General features: G+C 40.5%; 1 protein-coding gene and 1 long non-coding RNA gene across 4 annotated transcripts in view; one reads left to right on the forward strand and one right to left on the reverse strand.

Annotated features, from left to right (window-relative positions):
• The first annotated feature begins 679 nt into the window (after positions 1-679).
• myrf (myelin regulatory factor) overlaps positions 680-27,979 on the forward strand; it is a 44,962-nt gene continuing 17,662 nt past the window's right edge. For 2 of the 3 annotated variants that reach the window (XM_036535206.1, XM_036535208.1), the window contains exons 1-11: positions 680-756; positions 1,199-1,390; positions 18,896-18,986; positions 19,591-19,836; positions 20,821-20,882; positions 22,979-23,201; positions 25,022-25,122; positions 25,357-25,471; positions 26,185-26,380; positions 26,600-26,676; positions 26,984-27,094. In XM_036535206.1, coding sequence (XP_036391099.1) covers positions 1,345-1,390; positions 18,896-18,986; positions 19,591-19,836; positions 20,821-20,882; positions 22,979-23,201; positions 25,022-25,122; positions 25,357-25,471; positions 26,185-26,380; positions 26,600-26,676; positions 26,984-27,094 — 1,268 coding nt within the window. In that variant the 5' untranslated portion in view covers positions 680-756; positions 1,199-1,344. Of the gene's footprint in view, positions 757-801; positions 1,093-1,198; positions 1,391-18,895; positions 18,987-19,590; positions 19,837-20,820; positions 20,883-22,978; positions 23,202-25,021; positions 25,123-25,356; positions 25,472-26,184; positions 26,381-26,599; positions 26,677-26,983; positions 27,095-27,979 lie in introns of those variants that run through there. The other variant, XM_036535207.1, reaches the window with a different exon arrangement.
• Positions 14,681-19,630, reverse strand: LOC118782008. The gene is made up of 3 exons (XR_005005127.1): positions 19,563-19,630; positions 18,872-18,945; positions 14,681-15,162 (listed from the first exon to the last, which is right to left on the reverse strand). It is a non-coding gene; the product is annotated as an uncharacterized LOC118782008 (long non-coding RNA).

Here is a 27,979-nt window from a genome sequence, read left to right on the forward strand (position 1 = left end):
CCTAGCAAGACCTCTTTCAGTAATTCTACTGCAGCTTCAGCAGCGCTCTCTAAAGCTCCTACTAAAGCAGCATGGTTGGGTTTACAGAGTAGAAACATAATTCTTTGGTAAGATTTGGTAAACACAGCAATGTTTAAGCATGCTATACTGGCAGTTATTCATGATATAGGACAGTAGGCCAAAGGGATTTGAAAAAAAAAAGAAAGTATCTGCAAAATATCCCTTGAGTGAAGAAGATATTCCACTGTATCAACTGATAATCCAATGAGGAGATCATATACCCCGTATCAACATTGGACTGAGTGAAAATTATAACAAAGTTTTGCCTAGTTTTCCTATCAAGGAACTCAACTTGCTTTTGTAAGTAAAGAGGTACAAGTGAGTATAAGAATAAACATATTATTATGAATTGATAGGGACATTGCCTACCTTAAAACCTACATTGATTTGCGCAAAGAATGTTTGTGATGAGAATGGATGCCTGTCGTCAATTTAAATACATTGTGAACGCCAACATATCATATTTAGTTTACGACATACATGGGGATTATTTACTTTATACTTTATAGAGGATGGTTATACACAGATTCGCTACTGAATGACTGGCGTAGCTGGATAAACAAAGTCCACAGAAAAAAAAAATTATATTAAATAGCTGTAGCCGCCCTCCCTCATGTCTCTTTCATGAACGGCACTATAACTTCTTTCAGGGAGAACAACTCGAGCGTGCAAGAGAGAGAGGGATGTAGACAAAGAGTAAGTGGATGACGTTAACGTCTACTACAATGGCTGATATTGTGCACACAGTATTCTCAATGATTAGAGAAACATTAACAAACAGAGGAATCCAGTGCTTCTTAATTAGCTATTATTAAGCGTTTGCAACAACCTGTCCTCGTGGCCAGACAGTTTTATGGATCGTTGAACCTCGAGCGTAAAATGTGTGATTTGTTTCCGTTTTCCTTCATTAGCTAGGTAGTTTACCTGAGGAGCGTAATTGGACTTTTCCAGTGTTCTAATGTACATCGATTGTAGACGGGGGGACGAAGGGAAACGTAAAAACAACTGTGCGAGTAGGGACAAAGAAAGGAGGTATTGAAATTAACATTTAAATTGAGAATTAAAGGAAAACAGCTGGAAAACCTCTGAGTGCTGCGTTTCGACCAATATTCATTTGCAACATTTGACTTTATTTAAGGTTAGGAAAGAACCTGAGGGAAGATCGAACAAGAAGTAGTGGGATCTCGCGTTGGGATGTGGTTGCAGTAGAGTTCCCATCTACGCAGCTCTGTTTTGGTCAGGGTAAGGAGACGTTCATGGATTTTTTGTGGTGGACTCGCTAGGATGGACGTGGTTGATGAAACTGAAGCCCTACAAAGATTTTTTGAAGGTAAGACTAGTGTATTCAGATGTATACTTTCGGCAGTTGTCCGTTCTGAGCTGCTTGAAGCAGCACCTGAATCCGTCATTCGCGCTCCCTTGACGTGCTAGCGCGTCCAAGTTGCCGGAATATAACGCAGCTGGGTAAATCTTGACGTGCATACACACCATTGTGTTTGTTAAATGCTTTGGGGTAAACAATCCTGCATAATTTAATGCTTATTATAAGGCTAGTTTTTTGTTTGTTTGTTTTTGTTTTTCTTCTTCACTTTACTCCATCTTTACTTAAGTAATGTAAATGTAAAATTTATGTTGCCAGGTGGGACACAAATTAAATATTATGGTAGGGTATTTTTAGGGTGTTTTACTGTGTAGTTGTGTAGCATATGACCTTTGAGAAAGTGGCCAGATTGCGTTAAGACTGTCTTCAGTGTTTAGTTATGTATATTTGACACGTGTTATCAGTGTTCTTAAGGAGGCATTTGTTATGTGAGCTGTGTTCCAACGTTTAGTGATTTTACTCTCAGTTCTGTTTTTTTTTTTTTTTTTTTTGCATTCTTTGTGACTTTTGGGAAGAATGTAGTAATTCTTACAGATGCCTATTATAAATGCAATGACCATATAAAAAAGTGGCTCAAAGTAAAAGTAACGCATTGGTTAAAGTGTGTGACCTGGGAGATTCCTGGTTTCACTGCTGTTGAGACCAGATCTGAGAAAGGAGGCAAAGAGATGGATGAGAAGAACCTGGGTGGGTAATGTCTTGAAAACAAAATTCTGAACTTGGAGAAATTAAGCCCACATTTGAATAGGTTGATATGATACAGAAATGATTGGGCTTAATGGAGATGCTGGAACAGCAGAATGGGGAAGGGGAGAAGGAGAGTGAAAGTGGTGAAGAGATTGTAAATATGGATCCCAGAGGGAGAACAAGGGGCAAGCAGAGGAATGCACATACAAAAAGATAAATGATGTGTTTAGTAATGAGTGAAGCAGGGTTGTGCTGGGGGGGGGGGGGCAGGAAGAATTCCATGTTAGGACTTGATCCATCCCAGCTGTGTAATTGAGAATATTTGTAATCAAGTGCATTTTGATATTTGAAAATCCCTTTCCCTTCAACCTCGATCAAATTGTACTTAAGGTTTTATACTATGTACACTACAAGGGAATTAAATTTAGTTAATTCAGATTAACTTAGTTAAGAATCAATCAGCTGAGATGGTGTTGTTCTCTCTGCCCACTACCTTTCCGAACACATCTACAACAAACCAATGGAAGTGCATCTTATTTCTCTTTTATACTCTGTCAGAACCCCCACTTTAAAGAAGGGACCTTTCCATATGTACAGTACACACTGTTACTTCACAGCAACTAGAGGTAAAAGTTTTGATGGTAAAATATTTTGGTTATGAGGCTCAATGGGGGGCAATTTTAAGCCTTAGGTGTGGTTATTTTCTTCTCTTAAACATAATGCAAGCTTCCAAAAGAGGCAAGTTTACATGCCTTCTGCTTTTGAAAATCCTGATGTCCAAACTATGGCAAATTCTCCTGACACCATTGCTTGATCTTCACATAAACCGTTTATGCAGTATAATAATCGATTGCTGTCACTTAGCCCATATGGTAAACATCTATAATAATCTATGTTTTCTCATGTTCTGTTATTTGTTTTGTCTCAAGACCTTTAGTAGCCATTTCGGCGGTTTGTCAAACAAAGGCAAGTACTCACATGGATGTGACAGACGAAGTCAGTGTTTGTGATGGATTCAGAAAGTACTGTATCCAATGTAAAATGATCAATAAAACTTCAAAATGACCAATGATTTCTCCAACATGAAGTAAAGGCACTGTCAGGGTCACATGTCTGTAGTGGTCTACACTACAAACCACATATTGACCCACTCAAAACAAACCTTTCAAATTATTCTTTGTTTTTTTATGGAATATTATGTAGTGTTTGGTTTCTTTTAGATGTTGCTTACATTTGTGTCAGTGAGATCAGTGATAAAAATCTTACTTTTGGAAAATAATTTCAGACAATTCAGACAATATATATAAAATCAAGGAAAGCTCCTTGTCATAGAGAAGAAATCAGAAAAAGTGTTATTGTCTGAATAGACACTAAACTCATAACAAATGTCATTCAACTGTCTTTAGATATCTTTTCTGTCAAATTAAGAGGCTGATGTCATGATGTCTAAAATGTCATTTATCAGTAGTGTTTTATTTATGTTAAGTGTATTAAAGCTGTACCTTTACCTATTATGAACATGCAGATGTATTTCTGCACTCATTCATGCAACAGGCTCCCTGGGTGTCTTCAAGGGAAAGCTAAAAACTCGTCTTTTCAAGCTATATTTCTAGTCTACCTTCCTCTCTATCTACCCCTATTTTCTATTTTAAAAAGTACTCTATACTAGTTTAGCACTTAACCCAGTATCTTGCTGACCTCTTTTAATACTTCTCAGTTACTCTTAGCATAGTGATGCATATATTTGTAAGTCACTCTGGGTAAGCGTCTGCTAAATGACGTAATGTAATGTAATATAATTCCACCATAGGGTGGTGATATGCAGATGGATTAAATTGATTTCTACACAATATCCTCCACTGCCTAATTCTGTTTGTGCCACATTTGAGTAACAAACACTTTAATTGCATTTGTCAAAAAGCTTTTCTACCATCAGGCATTTGTAAAGGTTATGCTCTTTTGCTTGCTATATTGAGGGGTTCAGGTTTGGAAAGGAAAAACAGCTTCTTTTTAGGATTATTTGAAAACTCAGAAAATCATATGGAAGTGTTTTTGATCAGTTAACAGAGATCATTGAGGCAAGTGGTGGGAGTTTTGTTTAAACCAACCTATTACAAACCTTTATGGTGGCTGCTCTTATACAAACTGGGAAGATGTTTCATATGAAATGCAGAATTCACTTTTCCCATAAAGCAGCAGATACTGCCTGGCCACAAGGACCAACGATGTTACCCTTTCATTTATAGGAAATTATATGCTTTCTATACACGTTTAAAGACCAGTGTACACTTTTGAAGATAGTCTATGACAGTTTTAGTACCCTCTTCTGAAAAATAAAAAAAAACTTTCATTCAGTTACTTAAGAATGAACAATTTGTTTTGTTAATGTAAACCTTAATAATAGTAGCACTGCATGGTCAGACTGCAGTATAGGCTGTCCATCTTTCCAGTCCAGCTGTCAGCCTGGATCATCATTTTACTCTGCTCACCATGCCTGTATGAAATGCCGTTGCAGGCCAGGCTTCAGTTCTTACGGGAAGTGCGTATGAAGGAATACACTGTGAAAGTTGGGTCTATTATTCTCAACTTAAATGCTTTGATTTTTCAAAGCAGTTACACTGTTTTTGTGGATATGTCTGGCTATAAATGACAATAATATTTTTGGCAGAAGATAGCAAATAGATTTGAGGGAAATGTGGTGTAAATGGGTAAAAACCTCTTGAATGTTAGAGCAAACTAGTCAATAAGTGTATGTTGCTGATAGTATTGCAGTCCTGCTCACTCTTAGGCATTAGCAAAGTAAACATGAGACACTAGAAAGTGTTATGATGTCATATTCATGCGACCCTGCTTCCCTGCCTATGTTAATATGTCCATGGTCTTCAGTTTCTGAGGGCTGTTATAGTGGGCATGGCATATGAACCTGCCATGTTAACAGATGTAAGCTTTTCACCATCAGCTCTGTGTCTTGTAATGCCATGCACCCTCTCTTAGCTAACAAAATCACATAATTTCCTTTAAATTATTCTTTAAATAATCATACTAGCCATGATTTTTGAGGACCTGCACATGTCTGTGAGGCTGTTGAACCCTCTCCAGTTTGCATGCAGAGGAAACTGCTGAAATGGATGATACTATGGCTTGCCTTCTTCAGCGTCACACCAGACCCCCAAGCATATGTCTACTCCCCCCACTGAGTATTTTTTCAGTAAATTCAAAGGGGCTCCTTCTTCAGCATAATAGAGGTGTCTCCTGGCAGGTGCTGCCTGAACATTGAAAGCTTTCAGTGCTCATAAAGCTCATCAGTGCTCATGCAAAACAAGCAGTAAAGCCAGTGCAGATTTAAATGTCAAACTTTTAAAGCACATTTATGCACAATACATCAAGGTTTTGTGTTTGGCATGATGTCTGAGAATTAAAGGTTGCCTCAGTTACTTATCAGTGTTTTCAGGAATAGCCATATTGTATTTTCTGTAATTGCCACACCAAAGGGCTTTTGCTGGACACGTTATAGTCTGGTACAAGAGCCCTGAAAGCATGCAGGGGAGGGTATTAGACAGTGGAACATGGGTGCACTGTGGTGGGAAGTTTGACTGCAGCTATTGCACAGATTACATAGTTATAGTGGGCATGGCATATGAACCTGCCATGTTAACAGATTTAAGCTTTTCACCATCAGCTCTGTGTCTTGTAATGCCATGCACCCTCTCTTAGCTAACAAAATCACATAATTTCCTTTAAATTATTCTTTAAATAATTTTACAGTGCTGTGCTGCATTGACCCCACCGGCCGCAACAACCCCATTATTTTAGTCAAATGATCATTCCTGTGTGACACAAGCAAAGCCAACTTAGTGATGAGCTTAATTAAGATGATAGTTTGCTGCACAAACATGTTTTCCAGACATTCTGTGTGGTTTTGTATCATGAGAGTGTAGTGGTACAGTGAGCAAAAAGAAATTTCCAGATGTTCTGTTGGAACTTCAGCACTATGCTGTTTCCTGGATGAGCTACCTCCACTGCTTAGCTTCATTGAAAGAAAAGAATTGTCAAATAAGATGTTAATTTATTCATTAATTTGTAAACACTCTTTTCCAGAACAATGTACTAAGCTTTTATGTCCAGATGTAGTGCAGTGCATACTGCAGGAACAGCAGAAGACACAAAGTAGCCAGTAAAACTCAGGGAAGCAGCAGTGTGGTTCCTGAATGTGTGGCATTTGTGTTTCTGACTGTGTGGTGTTCGTGTTCCTGAATGTCTGGCATTCATGTTCCTGACTGCACTGCGTGTGTGTTCCTGAATGCACTGCATTTGTGATCCTGAATGCGTGATGTTTGTGTTCCTGAAGATGTGGCATTCGTGTTCCTGACTGTGCGGTGTTCATGTTCCTGACTGTGCTGCATTTGTGTTCCTGAATGCATTGCATTTGTGTTCCTGACTGCAGGCATTTGTGTTCCTGACTGCACTGCGTTTGTATTCCTGACTGTGCTGCGTTTGTGTTCCTGAATGTGTGGCATTCATGATGCTGAATGTTCGGGGTTTGTGCTCCTGACTGCAAGGTGTTTGTGTTCCTGACTGCATGGCCTTTGTGTTCCTAAATGTGCAGCCTTTGTGTTCCTGGATGCATGGCGTTTGTGTTTCTGACTGCATAACATTTGTGTTCCTGACTGCACGGCATTTGTATTCCTGAATGCGCTGCATCTGTGTTTCTGAATGTGTGGCGTTCATGTTCCTGACTGCACTGCATTTGTGTTTTTGAATGCATTGAATTTGTGTTCCAGACTGCGCTGTGTTCATTTCCTGAATGTGTGATGTTCGTGTTCCTGAATGCGCAGCGTTTATGTTCTTGACTGCGTCGTTTTCGTGTTCCTGAATGTGTGGTAATCGTGTTCCTGAATGTGTGGTGTTTGTGTTCCTGACTGAAATGTGTTTGTATTCCTGACTGCACTGTGTTTGTGTTTGTGATTGCGCACCATTCATATTCCTGACTGCATGGTGTTTGTGTTCCTAAATGTGTGGCATTTGTGTCCCTGAATGAGTGGTTCCTGAATGCACAGCATTTGTGTTCCTGACCACATAGCATTTATGTTCCTGTCTCCTGATTGTATCGTGTTTGTGTTCCTGTATGTGTGGTGTTCATGTTCCTGACTGCACAGTGTTTGTGTTCCTGACTGCTTGGCATTACCATTCATGTAACAGTACACAGTTTCAATTTTTAAACAAAAACATAATCATAATGGACAACCCACACATTCATTATACTCATAAGATGTTTTATACATTATTCTGGCTGTGTTTGTGTAATCAGAGAGCTGTTCTGGAAAAAAAAAAAATTATTTGACAGGGTTTTGTTTTTATATAGTTACTCTAATGAAAGCTCTGGCTTTCTGTAGAGCTGATTTGCATAATTGGCTGGTTCAGGTTCATGGGCTGGAAGAGGAGAGTTGAGTTTTCAGTTTAGAGCAGCCAATTCTGAATGCACAGCAGTGCATGTAAGTTCTTGAGAAATAAAACATACATAATTTGCTTTTCAGTCTATTCTGGTACTGTATACAGCATAAGGTATACTTACACATCACATCATTTCCATATTCCTGTAGCGTTTATCTGCTTTCAGGAATTAACATCTGATATAATACTGCAGCACAATGTAGCATCAGCACCCACAAAGCCACTGCATTGCACCAGTGGAATGGTTGCAGGATAATATCATCCTGAAGAGGTGAGACTTGGCTTGAAATGTGTGAAGCCTGCTGAGAGCTGACTGGGCTGAATGAATTAGCAAAATGGCAGGTGACTGAAGAAGGTCTGCAGTGTGTTAAATAGCACTCAGTTGGTACCAACAGAAAATAGGAATGCTGTGACTAAGAAATCAATCAGATTTATTGGAGGGATTCTTTCCCAACATCCTCAAAGTCCTTAGTCCATTACCTGACTCAGGCTGTACTCATCTTCATATTTTTTGTATGAATTTGTTGTATCACCTCATTTTTGTAATCAACCAAAATCTTAATCAATTAATCAGATATTCCCTGTTTCAATGATGTTGTAGATCTTAGGGTAGAGGCAGGGGGGAGGGATCTGTGACCTGTCAGAAGGTGTCAGAAGGAGGAGGTTGTCCAAGAGCTAACAAGCTGCTTATTGGTTGAGTCGGGAGGGCCAGCAGGTAGGGACTTGGTCCCACAGGTACAGTCCCAGTTAACTTCAGTGCAACAAACTGACACACTTGAAATCTCAGAAGACTCAGAAAGCAGTGTTTTACTCCTGCTAGAACATAAACCACAAATAGCGCACATTATATGGTCAACCCATTACAGCAAGAGACAAACCCAGAGTATGTGATAATGGTAACTTATTCAAAGCAGTGTCATTGCTGTGGAGGATTCATAGTGTATGAAGAAACCCCATGTAATTGCACAAAATACTGTACAAGTAATAGATATTGTAATAGATGCAAGTGTTTAGGATCTATTTCATTCTGTAACATGTTGTTCTCATTGTTGAGGAAAATTCCTGGTGCACAGAATGCATTTGTGGGCTGGAGTTTACCTTGGTTGGCTGTAGTTTACAAAGATTATAATGGGACGTATATACACACACTAATGCACACGGCACATTCCTGACATTCCTCTGTAGCCCTTTAACCATTAAGATGTATGAGCAAGCTCTCTTTCCCTCCCTCTTTCTATCTTTCTCTTTGTCTCTCTCTTTGTTGCCTGCATCCATTAGTGTGACAGGGTGCAACTTAGGAAGTGCAGACATAAAACATGCACACACTCACACACACACTCACACACACATACACTCATACACGTTACACACACACTCACACACACAAACTCACATACACACACTCACACACACACACGTTACACACAAGCACACACTCACACTTACACTCACACACTTTACATACATACACACTCATGCAGAAACACACATACATATTCACACTCACACACACAAATATACTCACACACACACACACACACACACACACACACACACACACTCACATTCACACACATGCACACACACACTAACACTCACACATACACACACATACATACTCAGTCTCTCCCACACACGCTCTCACACATTTATGTATACATGCCCTCACACACTCACAATCTCAGTTGCACACACACATACACACACTTACATAGCATGCCAGAGTCTGATCACCTTTCAGTTCAACTGAAAAGTGTAATGTTTTGGACTGTGACACAGTGTAATACCTTTGAAGTATTCTGTTGTAACACTATTACAGAGTTACATTGACACCATGTTTGGTACCATGTGTTGGTAACTTGCCAACAGCGGTTGGGGTTATTTTTCTTTAGGACCTTTATGATATTTGTCTGTTACCGCTCCTTGATGGAAAATGAGACATTTTTATGAATTACACTTGCTATGAGGTCTGAGTGTGCCTGTGAAGAGTACTGTATATCTGTAGTCAGAACCTCTACTCCCAGCTTTTGCTATTTTGCTCAAAGATGCCTATGGTTAGAACCTCTTCATTTGCTCCCTCCCTTGCTCACCCTGCCATAGCAAACCCCCCCCCCCCCCCCCATCACCGTCTTAGCCTTTATTTCTTTCCTTTTTCTCACTCCCTTTTTTCCCACACACAGTCCCCACCTCTGTGACTGTGTGGGTCCCAGCCCTAGGCCTGCCTCGGCCTAATCCCAGGTCAGCCTGCTGGAGCACGCGGTGCTGGGTGGTGAGTAGGCCTGTGTGTGGCAGCCTGGTACAGCTCTGTCGCATGACCAGGAAATAATCCCATTGCAACACACACGGACACACACACACACACACACACACCGGTACAACCTCAGACTGCAAGTCTCATGCCCAAGACAGGCATAGTGGAGAAAGATGTGAAATAGCGTGCACTGTCGTTTCTATCTTCCGCTGAGAATCCTTTCTTCAGAAGGAAGTCAACATGCTTTGGTTACGTGCAGGTACCCTGGCCTGTCTGTCTGTCTGTCTTTATCTGCTTATACAAATCTGTTGAGTGTGTAAATATCCTGTCTGTCTTCATTTGTCTCTATGTCCAACACTACATGCATATTTTTGGTAGGCATAGTTTCATATTGTGACTTGTTTATTTTATCTTATTTTAAACATTGATGCAGGTCCATGTATGTGAAATATTGCAACTCGTCATTTTGTGTATTTGACTTTAATAATATGATTTTAATAGGCTACATTATGAATTCATGCACCATATTGGATGATGTGGAAATATGTATTTGCTGTCTGTGTTGAGTGTTTCTAAATATGATGTCAACTTGAACAGAGCAACAACTGAAATTAACATTTGTGAAGTTAAATTACGTTATTGTCATTTAGCAGATGGTCTCATCCAGAGAAACCTATTTAGGTTACAGTTTTACATGTTATCCATTTATACGGTTGCATATTTACTGAGACAGTTTTGAGTTAAGTATCTTGGCCAAGGGTACAACAGTAGTGCTCCAGTGGGGGATCCAACCAGCAACCTTTCGGTTACAAACACTAATTAGCACTCATTAACACTAAACCACACTGCTGTATCAAAGTTACAAAAAAAACTGTTACAAAAAGAATGTTTGTCCTTGTGTTTAAGGCTGTCACTGTGTGTGTGTGTGTGTGTGTGTGTGTGTGTGTGTGTGTGTGTGTGTGTGTGTGTGTGTGTGTGTGTGTTGTGTGTGTGTGTGTGTGTGTGTGCGTGTGTGCGTGTGCCTGTGTGTGTGTGTCTGGTCAGACTGTCATAAACACACCAAAACCCTAGCTGAAAACAGGCATTGACTGTATGTATAAGACCCCTTTTTATATAGTTGTAGATTTATATAAGAACACACAGTGTAAAAATAGAGACTCAGTGCAACATCACTGTAGAAATGTTTAAATACAGGTTGTGGTTAGTGCCCTGGTGACCTCAAAGTCTCTTTTTTAAATGATGTGTGTTTTTTTCAATTGTCATAAAACTGGTGCACTTTAATGAAAAAAATGCATTCACATTCAAAACAATATTGGGAACCATGGATCACAGTATAGAGGTACATGCAAAGGTGCATTTAGGAGGGCTGAGTATAAAAGATTTTTAAATGGGTCCTGTACAGAAAACAGTTGTACTAGAGATATGAGTGCAGCGTTATTCTACTTAACCAGTGCTGGACACACCAAACGAAGGGAAGGCACCAGGGGTGTGTGCCATTGTGATGTACAGGTAAAGCACAGGGCTCCTAACCCAAACATTGACCATTTGATTCCCAGATGGGGCATTACTGTTGTGCTCTTGGGCAAGGTACTTAAAATTACCTCAGTAAAATACCCAGCTATACAAATGGGACATAATTAAACTATATAAGTTGCTCTTGTTAAGATGTGATGTTACTGACTGAATGTGAGGTAGTGCGTCATAGTAGGGATGCAATAATGGGCAGACCTCTGGATGCTTGTGGGTTTTTCCCTGGGTTTGAGGGTGTTTCCTTAAACCAGAGTTGCTCAGCTAGGTCATGAGCAGCTCTGGTTAAGCAAAAGTGAATAGAAAAATGAAATCATGTTTTACCAGGTGGCCACAAAATATGGAATTGTTGAACATTTTTGTTGGTTATTTTATGTGCATATTCATGTCTCATTATAAATGTTAATGTGTGTTAAGCCTCAGTCTATGCTGGACCATATTTACAGTGTGATAAGCTGTGGACTTTGCCCTGCTACACTATGTATGTGAATGAGTGGTTAATCATTAATGCTCTGAGTCTCTCTCTCTCTCTCTGCGTCTGTCTTACTTACTTACTTACTTACACACACATACACACACACACACGCACACACACACATTTTAAGGAGGTTCATTGCTGGCTTTGTTAGCAGTATAATTACATTATTGTGAAGAACCAAATGCTGCCCCTTTTCTTGCTGCCATTACATCTTGCAAGTTTTACTGCAGTTCCACTGTTTTGACTTAATAATATTAGTGAATAAGCACTACTGAAACACAATAATGCACTCTGAGCTTTTGCATGTACTGCAGTGGTTCTGATGCAGCTGTTATTCACATATAACATAAACACACAACATGACACGTTCCTTTAGAACTGAAAATGGAAAGAGAAAGAAGGGTTCAAGGAGGAGAAAGTAGAATAGTGGATGGAGGAAGAGATATTGCTGATGTTAGTATTGTCTATACCCTTGTGTAGACATACCTTTTTTCATGTTGTCTTAAAGGTTGTATCTCAGTTGGTGTAAACTCCCATAAAATATCCATTGTTTTCTTTTAAGCTGCAATGGTCAGGTTTTTTTCTCAGGGAGTTGTACCATTCCATTGACACTACAGCTGTTCAGGAGTTAGAGATGCTGTAGTGATCTTGCAAACTGGCATATTAGAATGTGAGATGAACAGTGCTACATTTACAGCTAATAATGTCTGGTTCCCATGACATCTCCAGGACCTCATGCTAATACATCCCTGGAATATTTCTCTAGGTGGCAGATTTGGCATATTTGTCTGGGTGGCATAGGTTCCGTGGAAGTTCTGAGAACATTTCCAGTGACACAAAGCACAACGGTACATCTCATAACAATAATACAGTGTGTACACTACAAATCCAGGGGGTGACTTTGTTTTGTTTGAGGCTTTCTTAAGCCAGATAATTTCCATTCGTCATCACCCTTGAGGAAATACATTCCTGTATTTAGCCATCAGCCCTGGCTCTTTGTAGGTCATCCCTGGTATTGAGGGTTCCTTGACAAAATGTGATGTTACTGACTGAATGTGAGGTAGTGTGTCATAGTAGGGCTGGAACAGAGGACAGACCTCTGGATCTTTGTGGGTTTTTATTTTGGTTTGTGGGTGTTTCCTTAAACTAGAGTTACTCAGCTGGGTCATGTCATGTGTAAAATTGCAAGTGCCTGGAATTTGATAAGTGAATGCTAAAAGGAAAGCAGGTATTACCAGGTGGTCACAAAATGTGGAATTGTTAGACTGAGGCTTCAGATTGGGGGGAGGGGGGTTAGCAGGCTGTAGGCAGGATAACCTGGTGACTTCAGAACGTTGGTAATGTTTGAATGAAATAAATCAATCAATCAATCAATTATATTTTATTTGTTATACCACATTTTTACAGTTGAGATTGTCACAAAGTGCTGTGCATGTAATATAGGGCATTTTCCAGAGGGAATCAAAAAAACAGAAACTCTGGTCAGTTAGGAAAAAACTGGAAAATTATTCTCTGACCGCTGGACAAAGGTGGTAAAGAGACTCCTGGAAAATAATGGAATTGAGAACTTTGATATAACACATAAAGGGTTGTGCAAAAGCAAAAGTAAACAGATTACCTCCCTCTATTGATCTACCTCAGTGGTTAAGGCACACACTAGCCGTTTTCACATATGAACATATGAACTCAGAATCAGGTCCCTTTCACACATGTAGCATGCAACAGGAGATTGTCCGTGACAGACGCGTTCTCACCTACAGGAAATACTCCGGTTTGGTTTAGGTGAGGGGCGGCGCCTGGGTAGAGCATGCAGGAGGCAGGACATGATGCAAAAAGTACGCTGCAGAAATCGCAGTGGCTGTATTCGAAACCGCCTACTGCATACTGTGTACTGCCTACTACACAAGTATATACTGTATACTGCATGCTATTTTTCAGTGTAGTACCCAGTATGCGACCATTAATGATTACATTTGTAGTATGTTACATTGTCGTTTGAAATCATTGTGAGTTTAGAAACATTTCCTTGTGGTATTTTCCAGTTAGACACCACTTGCATTCTCACGAGTGAAAAGTATTGATGAGATCACCTAAAGTATTTGCGAGTTGAAGTTTTTTCAGTTTTTTTCTTTTCAATGTCTTACCTTTCGGTGGTACAGGTACATATTGTGGCACGGAGGAGGAGAAGGCGAACATAGCTATTGCACTTTTGGGTAGCCTATAAAAAAAAATCACACATAGCCATCCAAATGGTGCTACTGGTACACATAATTTATTATTAATTATACATGTATTATAACAATAAGGTAAGTTTTTGTTGTTCGATATGTAATGTTAGGTCACCAGTTCACCTATCTCACTATACCTATGACTATTACTTAGCTACAGCTTAGCTAGCCACTAACCAGATAATAAATTACTAACCAACGTTATTAATCATCGTAAGAGACTAACTATTTAACTATAGCTAACTATCTCTTTGATGATCATTGGACTCAAAATAGCATGTATATGGACATATCCGCAATGTCAAAGAAACAGTGGAAAGCTATGTACAGGCATGCAGAAAAGAGTACAAGGCAGATGTTTGTATTCTTCTGGTTTAGCGCCAGTCGCATGACAGAAAGATCATCAACATGCCCACTCATTCGCAGTGGATTCTCCGGAACGTTGCCTGCTCTGTTCACACATGGGCTCACTCCGACATGAGGCGGACTTTGTACTAGGGAGCGGGCAGAACGAAGTCCGTCATATGTCCGGTCCGACTGATTCAGACATTTGCGTTCACACACACAGCTCCTCCGGCTAAGGGCCGGATACGTTCCAGCGTCCAGTGCATGTGTGAAAGGGGCTACTGTGAGTACAAACTGAGCTCTGTGGCCTGGGTTTGATCCCAGCCATGTCATGTACTGAGAAAGACCAAGAGCCCACAGTGGCAGGACAAATCAACTTTGTTCTGCAAGGGATCAAGGTGGGTAGGTCAGCCAGGGTCCCTGTCAAGCATTTATTTGTTCACCTTTTAAAACAGGATTTTTACCGAGCACAAAACTGATTCCCTTGAAAGTGAGTTAGATGAACTCCTGTAAATATGTGAGAGTAGACATAATACGAGTGTATGAGTATTAATGAACCATCAAGTAACAGTCATTCTGAAATGATGTGGTGGGAGTGGTGAGGTAGGATGTAGGGACTCTTTTTGTGATATTTGAAGGCCATAGAGCTGGATAGCAGACCAGAGTTCAGGTCTTCTGCGCTGCTCCTGCTCATTGGTTAGATCTTTTGTGCTGTGTACAACATTCAGGGGCCCATGGCACACCAAGCATGCAGCTGAAAGAGAGACATGAGAAAGGGTTAGAGGTATTCACAGTGTTTGATGTATAAATAATTTGAGCATTTCACAGCAGATTAAGCCTATAATGCAGATTTAACCTATTTATTTATTTATTTATTATTTTATAAATGTTGCAGTGAATCTGGTTCTGTCCGGTGGACTCTGAGTCTGGCCCTGTAGTAATGGAGCACTGACTCAGGTTCTGTAATGGCAGCTCTGCTTTCTCAAAATCCAGCTCACAGGAAACTGTCCCGTTAGGTCGTTATTTGACGTATGCCTTCAAAGCTGAAGTATCTCACTATTACTACCCATCTATTTTTATATCTGTTATCTATTTTTAATCTATTTTCCTTTCTGGTACCTTTGTTAAGAACACAATATTAAGTAAAATTTGATTTATTTTGCTTGACTAACAGACGTTATGTTATTTACTTAAACAGGACTCTGCATTGAGTGAAATCCCTATGAGAAACAGTGCTGAAGAACAGCAGGGTTCTTTGCGTGTTCCTTTGCAGTCACTCAGAAATGCCACTGTGTGTTTCTCTTGTGTTTGTCCCCACTCAGGACAACTCTGGCATTGAAAAGGTTCTCTAACACACACACTGACCCCCCCCCCCCCCCCCCCCCCCCTCAGTCTCTCATAAGGGCAGTCTGTATTGAACTTGTGTTGACAATAAATGCTCTGTTAGCTTACCAACACAGCTGGATTGGTGGAAAGATGCAAGAGAGGATTATTTGTCTGCCCCTCCCATTTGCTGTTTCAAACTCGAATTTAAAAGTTGCTGGACTGGTCCATATTTAATCCAATAAGTTACTGCACAGACTTTTTAACTTGCTTTTGTTGCTAACGGTTTTTATGCTTGACAGCTCAGATTCACTTCTGTGGTGCCAGTGAAGCAACTGTTATTGAAAGACTTAAATTGGGTTGAATTGGTACTGTAAGTGGGTCTGCTCTGGTCGCTTTTACTGTCCATTGGCCCCCAGACATGCCCTTCAGTAAGCGCTCTCTCTCTGTTTCCCTCTCTCGTTCTTGCCCTCTCTCTCCCTCGGTATGCCCCTCTGTCCTCTCTGTCTTGTTACACTCTGACCCCCCCCCTCCTTATCAGGCCTGGCAGTCCATTCTAGATTTACTGCCCATTTGGGTGGAGTGCACATCTGGATCTCTTTAAGGAGAAGTCATTACTCTGGCCCTCCCTCCTTTCCCTCCCTCTCTGTCTCTTTTTTCAACTCTGTGACAGGACAACCGCAGCAACCAGGCAAAAAAAAATCCAAAAATGGAGCCAAACAACAAATGAAGTGGCAAGGGTGTTTATTGGTTCCCAGGAGTGCAGGTGAAGGTGAAGGCTGTATACAGTGCAAGTGGCAAAAGTATCAAAATAAACAAAAAGCAGGACTCAAGCACCAAAGATATAACAAAAAACAAAAACTACAGGTAAACAAACTATTTACAGGGTTTTCCAGTAATACCCTTAAATACCCTCCTAGCTGGCTGGGAAGATCCAAAACCATTTTACGTCTTTTTAGTCCAAACTGTTAATATTGAAATAAATAACAAGTAGCATTTCACTCATAACAGCCATTTTACACATTTTCAGATTTACCCATGTTCAAATAAACATATATGAAAACTGGTGTTAACTGGAATATACCACCCAATGTACATTATATTATAAATACAGTCCCAGTGCAACGAATCACCCTTTGCTTCCCGTTGCCCCAAAAACAGTGGCTTCTGACTGAGACACAAACACAGACACTGACATTAATTTAAAACTTTGTTTTCTAAACATGTGCGCAGTGCGCCCGGTTGCTTACTAACAAACTTATGTTGGAATTCCGCAAACTGTTTTTGTACAATAAACAGGTAAGTTATGAACAGTCATGTACATTGTTATTCTTTATTGTCGCAATTATAGCTGCATTCTGTAATGGGCTAGCAGCTCCATTACAAACCCCAATCCATCTATTTTTTCATGGCAAGGTGATCCCTGATCTGACAGCTACTAAAACAACAGCTTCTGCTGCAGCTTCTGCACATAATAATATAGCAGTGCCCAGGATGAAGTGAGAGAGACACTAAGAGGTAGAGTGTAAAAATGAAAAAAAATGAATGCATTATCAGCATTTACGGTATCTGTGACCAATCACATAGTCTCTCGCAGGCAGCAGCCAGACTCACGACAGAGCCGTAGAATGGGGCTTGCTAGCCAGCTATCTATCTAAGGTTGAATAGCGTTACATGTCCTGATTCCTGTCATTGACAAATGGATATATGGTGATTTCTTAAACGCAAAAAAGCAAGACTCCTTCTCGATGCCGATGTAAACTGCTGCTGCTCCTACAGTTTTTATACTACGTAGACATATGTTGCATCAGAATGTTCAGCTTCTTCTACTGTCACTCACATTTAAATATTTAAGCGATGTGATTTATAGTCTTTAAGCTTTGGCAATTTGTTTACTAGCTTTCATGGTTTCATACTGTCTTTGTGGTGATTAATACACTTCATAGACTTTTATTCCTTTCATAGTCTCGTTTAACAATGAATTCCAGCTTCACCTTTTAAATATATGTAGGAACCACGTAGGCCCCAGGGAACACCCAGTGATGCCCGGCAACACCGTAGGAACCACCTAATGGTAGCCTATAACAACCTGTATTGTTATACAAGAGCTGTATTGCTCGGGACTGAAGCATTGGGCGATAACCTCCGTGTAGCAACTAGCCCACTTCACATGTTATCCAGGAAATGTACATTCTACAAATAAATAAACAAATATTCGGAATATTTTTTCTTTACAGGTATATCGTGGTCCGCCTTACCTTGATCACAGAATTCATAGTTTACCCACCTCTTTTTTACCACTACACCCCTGGTTTTAATGTATGGCTTATACTGACAAGGTAACATTTCATAGGTGTTTTAAAGCCATGGTTAGGGTTTTACTTAATCAAGGGAGAGTTTAATTGAATGCTTGTTTCAAATTCTTTAAATTAGTTTCCCCTAAATTAATGGTTTCAGATTATACTTTTAGTGTGATAAGTTTGATAACAAATGGGTAAAATTCATATTCCGAAACTTCATTACACTTGAAATTCTGCAGAATACTCCACTGTAATTCCCCTGTCCCCACTTTAATTCTACTTTACCTTACTGTTAGTCCGTAATACCCCACTGTATTTCCCATTTACCCCACGTTTAGTCTGCTACAACCCACTGTAATTCCCCTGTACCCTGCTGTCCTGGAGTGAGACATCAGTGCTATAATAAGTTTCTGTGGCTGAGCAGAACTGCCTGAAGCTCTGAGCACGGTAGAGGGTGAACATGTTGGGTTTTTTGAAGGTGGGTCTGGAAATGGACAATGGAAGATGGAAGAAAGAGAGGCAGAGGGGTTCTACCATAAACACAGAGATTCTTGGAATTCTTAGCTGGATCTGAGCTTAATCTGTCAGAGAGATGGGGGAGAAGGAGAGATGGAAAGGGGAGATCAGAGGGTTGCACCCCCTTTCTAATCTTTGGTACCTCTTCAACTGCTCTGCTCTATACAACCCCTACAGCCAAGTCATAATGTTATCAGTCAATGTGATCAAGTCCACATTTACACATATGCAAGATTTTTTATTATATATAATAGCACATAGGTGAGGCTTAGAGAAAAACTAACAGTCTGGTTTGTGTTTCAAAGGCATATTACTGACACTCACCCTTCCTTGTTCTCTCCCCCTTAGGCCATGATATCAACAGCTCCTTGGAGCCAGCCAACATTGACACCAGTATCCTGGAGGAGTATATCAGCAAAGAGGACGACAGCACTGACATGTGAGTACTATGCAGCTACACCACATTGACATTAAACTACACTACACTGACATCGAACTGAATTAGACCTTACTTCATACTGCAAGATGCTAAAAGATTAACTAACGCTTTTGTTTTTTCTTGCTGGGATTATTATAATGCAATTTTTACTGGAATACCTAAAAAGATGACTGACAGACTGCAGATTTTTCAAAATGCTGCAGTCAGAGCATTAACACAGAATAAAAAAAATGCGTATCACACATGTTCTAGCATCATTACACTAGTTATTATTTAATTGGTTTTTAAAGCTATCGGTGGTCTAGCATCTTTTCTTTAAGCGTCTGACAGGCTATGTTCCCAATCTAATTTGAATATCATCAAGCACTGGCTTACTCAACATTCCTAGAGTCAATCATAACAAAAGTGGTGAAGCAGTCTTTTGTTTTTCTGCACCTTTAATTGATTTAACAAGATCAGGTTATGCATTTTAGACATCACCACTGTACATCAATGCAAAAGAATGAACTGTAGCACAGATGGACACTCTGAATGTGGTCTGTTGAATGAATGTTACTTGAATTGCAGTAATGTTACCTGTATTGAGAGGATGTCTTTTCCTCAGTTGTTTCTCAGAGGTCCACAGCACCCCCGGGCCCAGTTACTCTTTACCACAGACTGGGGTGTCCTCTTCTGGAGGGGTGGTGTGTGGAGTGAGCTCTCCCATCCACCTTCGCCAGGAAACTGCACCCCTATCCTCCCACACCCCCTTCCCTCCACCATCCCACCTGGGTCTTATCCGCCAGAACTACTCCTGCCTGGGGCAACAGCAGCACATTAAGACTGATCACAGGGGGCACTACATTCCTGGGTGAGAGAAGCTGAGGGGGCGGGAAGGAAAAGGAAAGAGAGGAGAAGAGGGAAGAAGTTAGATGTCCTTCTGTACTCAGATGAAGCAGTCTAGGACTCTCACATATAGCAACATGGTGTTCTGTGCTGTTAAAATACAGATGTTTTTAAATTTGCTCTTAAAAGAGGATGCATGTTGTGGTTGTAGCAGCTTTACATCATATTCTGTATATGTGATATGTTGACTAGGTTTCAGTGTGAATTGGGATTGTAGAAACTCAAGCCTATCCACCTGTCCTCACCTATGTGATCAAAATCCTGAGGGGGTCACTCCAGATCCTGCAGTTATGAGCTCAATTCTATTATGACAGCACCATAAGTTATCTGCACAAATAAAGAGGAAAGGGGTGGAGATATAAGAACTGAGAGCGCCAGTTACTGTTCAGCTGACCAAGTACAATATAGCACATGATACTCACTACTCCTCCCCACCTGCACAAATATACAGCTATATATGGAACTTTCACTAAAGAGAAGCAAAAACAAGTTCTGAGAAAGGCAGATTGGTATACTGTGCTAGCTGTTGTAGGACTGATGTGTTTATACTATACTGTAATTTTGTGTATTTGTAATGTGCTGTTGTATGTTCAATGCACTGCATGTATCTGCATTTGACTCTTGTACAGTGTAGCAGTATACCAAACAGTACTGACTCATGTAGCTATGCAGCTACCGACATTGCAATGTTACGTCATAGTGAAGAGTTGTACAGCTGGTGGAGTACACCTGAATATTAAAAAGGAGAAGTTGCTATGCAAACAAAGAACAGTGTAGATAGACATATCTTATTCCAGATTCACAATTCTGTTGTACTGTGACCAAGAAAAAGAAACAAAAATCAGTTTCAGAATTTCCTGTCCAAAATATGTCCGTTCAATTCATTCCATACAAAGAAGATGAAGTTAAAATACTCTGTTCTTATACTATGGACCTTTTGTTGCTACAGAACACTCCCTGAATCACCCCCAGACTCCAGCTCGGAACCATACTCCCCCCAGCAAGTTAATGGCAAGTCCTGTTCACCAATACATTCTTTGTCGAGATCTGCCAACTTCATATTATAAAAGTGTTGGGGGGGGGGGGGGGGGGGGGGAGAGAGAGACTGCAAATATAGATAAAGATAAAAAGAGCTGCAGAGGTGGAGAAAGATAGCAAGAGGGAGTAAGTGTCAACATGAAAGAATAGAAAAGAGTGGGAGTGGAGAGAGAAAGGGAAAGAGAGAGAACACTGCTGGAGAGAGAGGAATTGTGAGCCGCATTTGGATAACTACCACAGAAGGGAAGAGAAGGAGAAAGAGTAAAGGCCACAGAGAGAGAGAGAGAGAGAGAGAGAGAGAGGGTACGGAGGGAGATCTAAAGCAGCAAGAGATGACAAGAAAAGCAGAAAGGGTTGAAGTGCAACAGAGAGAACCAGTGACAAGGTAAGGGTGTTGAGATGAAGGGAGTGTGATGTGATGAGGTGAAGGTGAGAGTGCTTTGTGTGGAGAGACAGAGTGACAAGTCATGGCCACCCTGCAGTGAGAGGGAGAGGAGATGCTGCACCCTCCTCCAAGTAAGTACAGTTAGAACTTGATCCATCCTGCATTGCTCACCCTCCCACCACATAAATCAGTAGGCTTAACTGATCCAGCCCTCCAGCGTTTACATGCTTCCACAAGTAGTGAATAGGTCAGACAGATCAATACATTTAACAATGAACGAGGTGACATAATCATCTATTCATTCAAATGTTTTTACTGAAATTAAATTTTACTGGAAAAAAACAAATTAACATGTAAAAATAATCAATCGAAATTTAACATAATTGAAGTAAGGTGTGACTGTAGTTAATATTAAAGCTGAGAAGTTACTACGTGATCGAATTATTTGAAAAATATTTAGCCAACTTTAGATTCATCATCCTTTCAAAATATTGATTATATGTCCAACCAGTTATATGTCTGAGCTTACTGGGCTGAACAAGCCCTAACATTAAATTAGTCACATTCAGTTGCATTGAAAGAATGTATATTTCTAACATTTTATTGCTAAAAGTGAAAAGCAGAAATACAAGGTCTCATTGGACCTTATGTGCAGAAATTGAAAGACAGAAACACAGGTGTATTATAGTATCTGAGTTCGTCTTTTCCATTAGGGAAAAAAGGTGTGGAGTCCTCTTATCTGATTGGCTGAGCTCCAATATGAAACAATAGAATGCACCATTAGCAAAGGGTGGGAGATTGTGAATAAATAATGGTGTGAAAAAGCACATGACAGCCTTATAAAAAGAACATAGTATGAGACTGAGTATGACTACCAGTTCAGAGGTTACATTCTGATGATTCTCAAACGAGAAATACATTTTATGTATTTCAAAAAATGAGTATAAATAGGGTGTTTATGATGTTTTATACATCTATGTGCATTCTAAACTTAAAACTGAAGTATGTAGTTTTCACATGCACCATTGCTTGCAGAAAAGTAATTACATACAGATGATAAGCTATGCTATCTTGATTTTCAAAGCTGTTCCCCTTGACACATTGAACATCTTTTCTGTTTCTGTTGCTGCAAGACACCAACTACTTGACTTTTTTCAAAATGTGTTGCTTGAGAAACACATATTAAAGAGTTGATTTTAGAACATCTTTTATGGCAGAAAAATATTGATAGTTAGCATTGATTTTAATATGAAACATGTATAGACTCCTTTTTAATTATGATTTTGTGATTTCAATACTTTCCTGCCTTTTTTCATTATTTGTTTCCAGTCATTTTTGTACCTCCTGTATATCCCTAATATATATTTATATTACAAAAGTAAAATAAAAGTAAATATTACATACTGTAAATAATAACATTATATTCAAAACCTTAACATGTAAATAATCAGATTTTCTGTACTTCCAGAGGATGAAGTCATACAGCTAAATATAATCCAGTTAGCCTGATCTGGAGCCAGTGTTGCCATGTAATTAGAATATCTTTATCCAGAATCATCCCACAGAAATCTAGGCATCCAGATCATTTTTGTAATAATATTTTTGGCACAACATGTATAAATAATGCAGATAAAGGGCAAAAAATGTTGTATTACCTTTTACCTCCTTCTTCCTCCCCATGCAGACAGTCACCTTCTCAGGACCATGACACCTGAGAACATGTGTCACATGACTCCTCCTCCACCCCCTCCTCCACATCCCCACTATCCCAGCATGCATCGGGATGTTTACATGAAGCCAGAACCCATGGTATCACAGTATCCCATTGGCCCAGCCGTGGGTGGGGGAGGGGATATGCAGCAGACCCAAATGCTGCAACAACTGCTGCAGCATCCACAAGGACAGGAGTGAGTGTGTATATGTATGTATATGTATGTGTGTGTGCGAGAGTGTGAGAGTGTGTGTGTGTGTGCGTGCGTGTGTGCGTGTATGTATGTATGTGTGTATCCATGTATGTGTTTCTGTATGTGTGTTTGTATGGCCCCTTGAGAGCTAATTCATACTTGGTCTCACACACCGCATCATACTCTCATACATACACCACTATACTCTTACACAAACACTGCTATACCCTCTTACATGCACAATCATACTCTCATACGTAGACCACTATACTCTTACACAAACACTACTATACCCTCTTACATGCACAATCATACTCTCTTTTATTTACTATCATACTCTCATACGTACACCACTATACTCTTACACAAACACTACTATACCCTCTTACATGCACAATCATATTTTCTTTTATTTACTGTCACACTCTCATACACACAGCACTGTTCTCTCTTGCACAGAGAACTATAACTATAGCTACTTCAAAGTCAAAGTCAAGTCAGAGGTTAGTTCATTGAATAAGGTTGAATCATATTTATTAGCCTAAGGGGCTAAATGGGGACTTAAATAAAAACCAGATCCGCAGCTAAATAAATATGATTCAACCTTATTCAATGAATTCACCTCTTCCTTGACTTTGAAGCCGATCCATCGAAATATTGTTGAGTTTGACATCGAGGTCGCATCACTTGGTCCGCATTAAGGCTAGCTCCAAGTGCCACTGACGCTCCCTGATAATATTACTCATGATGATCCAGCTCTGAAGATCCTCCGCATTTCCTCCTCAAAGGCCGCGTTAGAAGAGGCCCCTGTTGATGGCTGTCAACTTTGATCCAACATTTCTGACGTTGTGACAATGGTTGGAGAGTTTAATATGTTGTTTAAGAGCCAAATGGCTTCACTGAATCGCTCCCATTCCACCATCTTCTCATATCAATCATGATCAGGAAGGCGGGCCATGTCCGTGAAATCCCGCTTCTTCTATAACCAATCAGAAACTGATAATTTAAACTTATTTCCGTTTCAATCAAACTCGCTTCCATTTCAATCAAACTCTCTCACACATACAACTATTCTCATTCACATATCCTATCATTCTGTCTTACACTCACTATCATGTTGTTCCTTACACATGATTATTTGCATTCACATGTACTATTTATGTCTCTTACATATGCTATTATTCTATTTCTGTTACACAGGCTATCATGCAAGCATATAATGTGTGTATAAGTAGCTATAGTTCTCTGTGCAAGAGAGAACAGTGCTGTGTGTATGAGAGTGTGATAGTAAATAAAAGAAAATATGATTGTGCATATAAGAGGGTATAGTAGTGTTTGTGTAAGAGTATAGTGGTGTACGTATGAGAGTATGATAGTAAATAAAAGAGAGTATGATTGTGCATGTAAAAGGGTATAGTAGTGTTTGTGTAAGAGTATAGTGGTGTACGTATGAGAGTATGATGCTGTGTGTGAGACCAAGTATGAATTATCTCTCAAGGGGCCTCTCATATGTTTGTGTTTGTGTGTGTGTGTGTATCTCTCTGTGAGTGTATGTGTATATGTTTCCCTATGTGTGTGTGTCTCTGTGTTTGTGTGTGTGTGTGTGTGCGTGTGCATGGGAGAGGGTGGGCAATGGTGGAGTTGAGTGAGAGGGGCAGGTGTTAGCAGGTGACAGTTTGGATGCCAGGGGAAGTTATGGAAAGGAAGCAGCTATACTTTACAGTGGTCCTGTAAATGAAATAACTTTCTTCATGTGTGTTTTTGTCTCTGTGTTGATCAATGTCTGTTGCTGTGTTTATGTGTGTGTATGTGTGTGTCTACAGTGGTATTGCAGTTCACCAGGCCAAAAAGAGGAAGCATTCAGACTCACCCCCTGGCACACTCAACGCCCAAATGCTCACTGGTATTATTAAACAAGAGCCAGGTATACAAACCTCCTCACAACCACATATACACACCCTGTCCCACTTACATGCAATTTACATAAACATACATATATCAACTCAGATACACACACACACACACACACACACACACATATATATATATACTGTAATTCACACATCAGGACTGTTAGTCATGTGAGCATTGATTTCTAAAACTACCAGGTCTGTGGTTTCTGTTCTCACTCTTGGTGGTTGCTTGTCTTTTTATGCAGGTTTGATGCAGGATGCTGAGAGCTCCTACCTGGATCCTAATTACCAGTGCATTAAGTGGCAGCCCCACCAGCAGAACAAATGGACTCCACTGTACGATGCCAACGGCAAAGAGCTGTGAGTGTGACTGTGCTTGAACCTGTGCCAAACTTGTGTCTGTGACAGTGCATGTTTGTGTGTGTTGCAGTGTGTTTCTGTGCATGTTGGACTGCATGTTTCTGTGGGTGTTGCAGTATGTATTTCTGTGTGTTCCTACATGTGTGTTGCTCTGTGTGTTTTTGTGCATATTACTGTATGTTGCTTTGTGTGCTCCTGTGTGCAGAGGAGGGATAAGGAAGAACAGTGTGATAATGGGGCATAGAGAAGGAGAGGAGGAATAAAAAAAGGGGGAGGGATGAGGCCCTTGAATTCCTGAGAGGTGAGCAGTGTGTGGGAGAAAGGGAGTGCAAAGTTTCGGTGGAGAGGGAGAGATGGGCAGAGAATTTATGAGTGTCCATTTGCTTACATGATCCTGGCAGAAGGAGAAAGTATGTGATCTCGCCTGTGAGAAAGATAAGAACACAGAACAAAAAAAGAAGAAAGCACTCTTTTACAGAACCATGTTGAGAAATGTGTTATTATCAGCGTGGTTTGTTTTTCTTGGCTGATAACCTAACATAAGGTGATTCAGATCGAGGTGAATAAACCACGTGGTAAAAAAGCAGAGATAAAGTAAGGTCGTGGAGTGTGACTCATTGCTGTGTAGTGTTACATTAGGGTTTCTGGCAGATGTCTGAGAAATACATCTGTGAGAGTACACAGTGTTGCAATGCATCTCTCTTTCATTTCAGTCCTATGCCCACCTATCGTGTGGATGCAGACAAGGGCTTTAACTTCTCTGTGCCAGATGATGCCTTTGTATGCCAGAAGAAGAACCACTTCCAGGTGACGGTGTACATTGGCATGCTAGGAGATCCCAAGTATGTCAAGACCTGTGAGGGCCTGCAACCAATTGACTGCTTCTATCTCAAACTCAATGGGGTCAAGGTGAGACAGCACGGAGCCATACAGCAACACATTGGGAAACATAATGACCTACTCTTCTGCTGTAACTGACTAATATACTAACATGACTGACTGACTGACATATACACTAATGTGACTGACTAACTGATACACTAACATGACTGACTGATGTATTCTTTTATTGAGAAGCTACAATTGACAGACTGATCTCAACGCAAGCCCTTGTCTTCTCTCCCTCAGCTGGAAGCGATGAACCAGTCTATCAATGTAGAGCAGTCCCAGTCTGACCGCAGCAAGAGGCCCTTCAAGCCTGTGCTGTAAGTCTCTGTGCTAGGTAGGAATATAGGCCCCAGGGGGAGCTAGTGAAACGCATGGTACATACTGGGGAAGAAAAGAATGAGAATGTGTGGAAAATGGGCAGTGTAAAGCATATTTCTATCCTTAAGCATGTGATGGTGTGTTTATTGTTTGTGTATGTAAGTTCCAGAGCCAAATGTAGCCAGAGAAATGTGATCTCACAGTGATTGTGCAGGTCTGGCGAGTGTGTGTGTGTGTGGAGAGACAATACAATGTCACAGTGAGATACGATGTCACAACTGGTATGTGTGTTTGTATATGTTACAGAGTGACTCTGCCCCCAGAGCAGGTCACCAAGGTGACAGTGGGGCGGCTGCACTTCAGTGAGACTACAGCCAATAACATGAGGAAGAAGGGCAAGCCCAACCCTGATCAGAGGTACAGAAGTAGGACACACACACACACACATGCGCGAGCACACACACATACACTTACATGCACACACACATACACACATAGACACAATTACACACACAATTACTGACATCATATTGTCTGTCTACACATATACACACAAGCACACACTGAACACAGACATTTAACACTTGTGCTCGCCAGTCTTGGGCTGTGTGCACTGTTTGTCAGTAGAGGGTGACAGAACTAGAAGTTGGCAAATAAGCTGAACTTTACCTCAGGCCGTACTGCCTTTCTTATTAGTTAGCCAGCCAGACAGCCACTGCTGGGTCTCCCTTCCACAGGTTGAGACAAGCAAAAGGACCATTGGCTAGATATATGGATGCTGCCTCCTTCTCTCATGCTGTGTGTTTTGGTAGTTTACTAACTTGATATGACTAATTTACTTTTCCATGTGCTAGCTCTGTGCAGTTTTTTCTGCCAGCACAGCTTGCACTGGGTTGAACACTCCAGTACTACAAGCCCATCTCGCACACTGTATCAGGATCAGCCAGCCTTGTCCACTGCACTGGCTGGCCTGGTCCACAGTGCTGCAGACCTTCTCCTCCCAGAGAGAGGAATAGCACCACCAGCCGTCAGAAAGGGGCACTAGATATTACACCTCAGTGAGCCTGCCTATAAGTGAACAGTGGATACACTCAGGCATTCAGAGGACTGCAGGAGTCAGGAAAGATTCTTTTGCAGCTGGAAATCTCATCAACCCTTCCCAGCTACATAGTTCCCAAGTTAGGAAATTTCAAGTAACGAGCTGAAATTCTTTCAGAAACACCTGCACATTAAATGAAATACACCAAAACTTTGCTTTAGTACACCATTTTATTTGACAATTTAGCTTTTTACCCAAAAAAT

The sequence above is a fragment of the Megalops cyprinoides genome, chromosome 8 (genome assembly GCF_013368585.1).
Source record: "Megalops cyprinoides isolate fMegCyp1 chromosome 8, fMegCyp1.pri, whole genome shotgun sequence".
Classification (NCBI taxonomy): Eukaryota; Metazoa; Chordata; class Actinopteri; order Elopiformes; family Megalopidae; genus Megalops; species Megalops cyprinoides.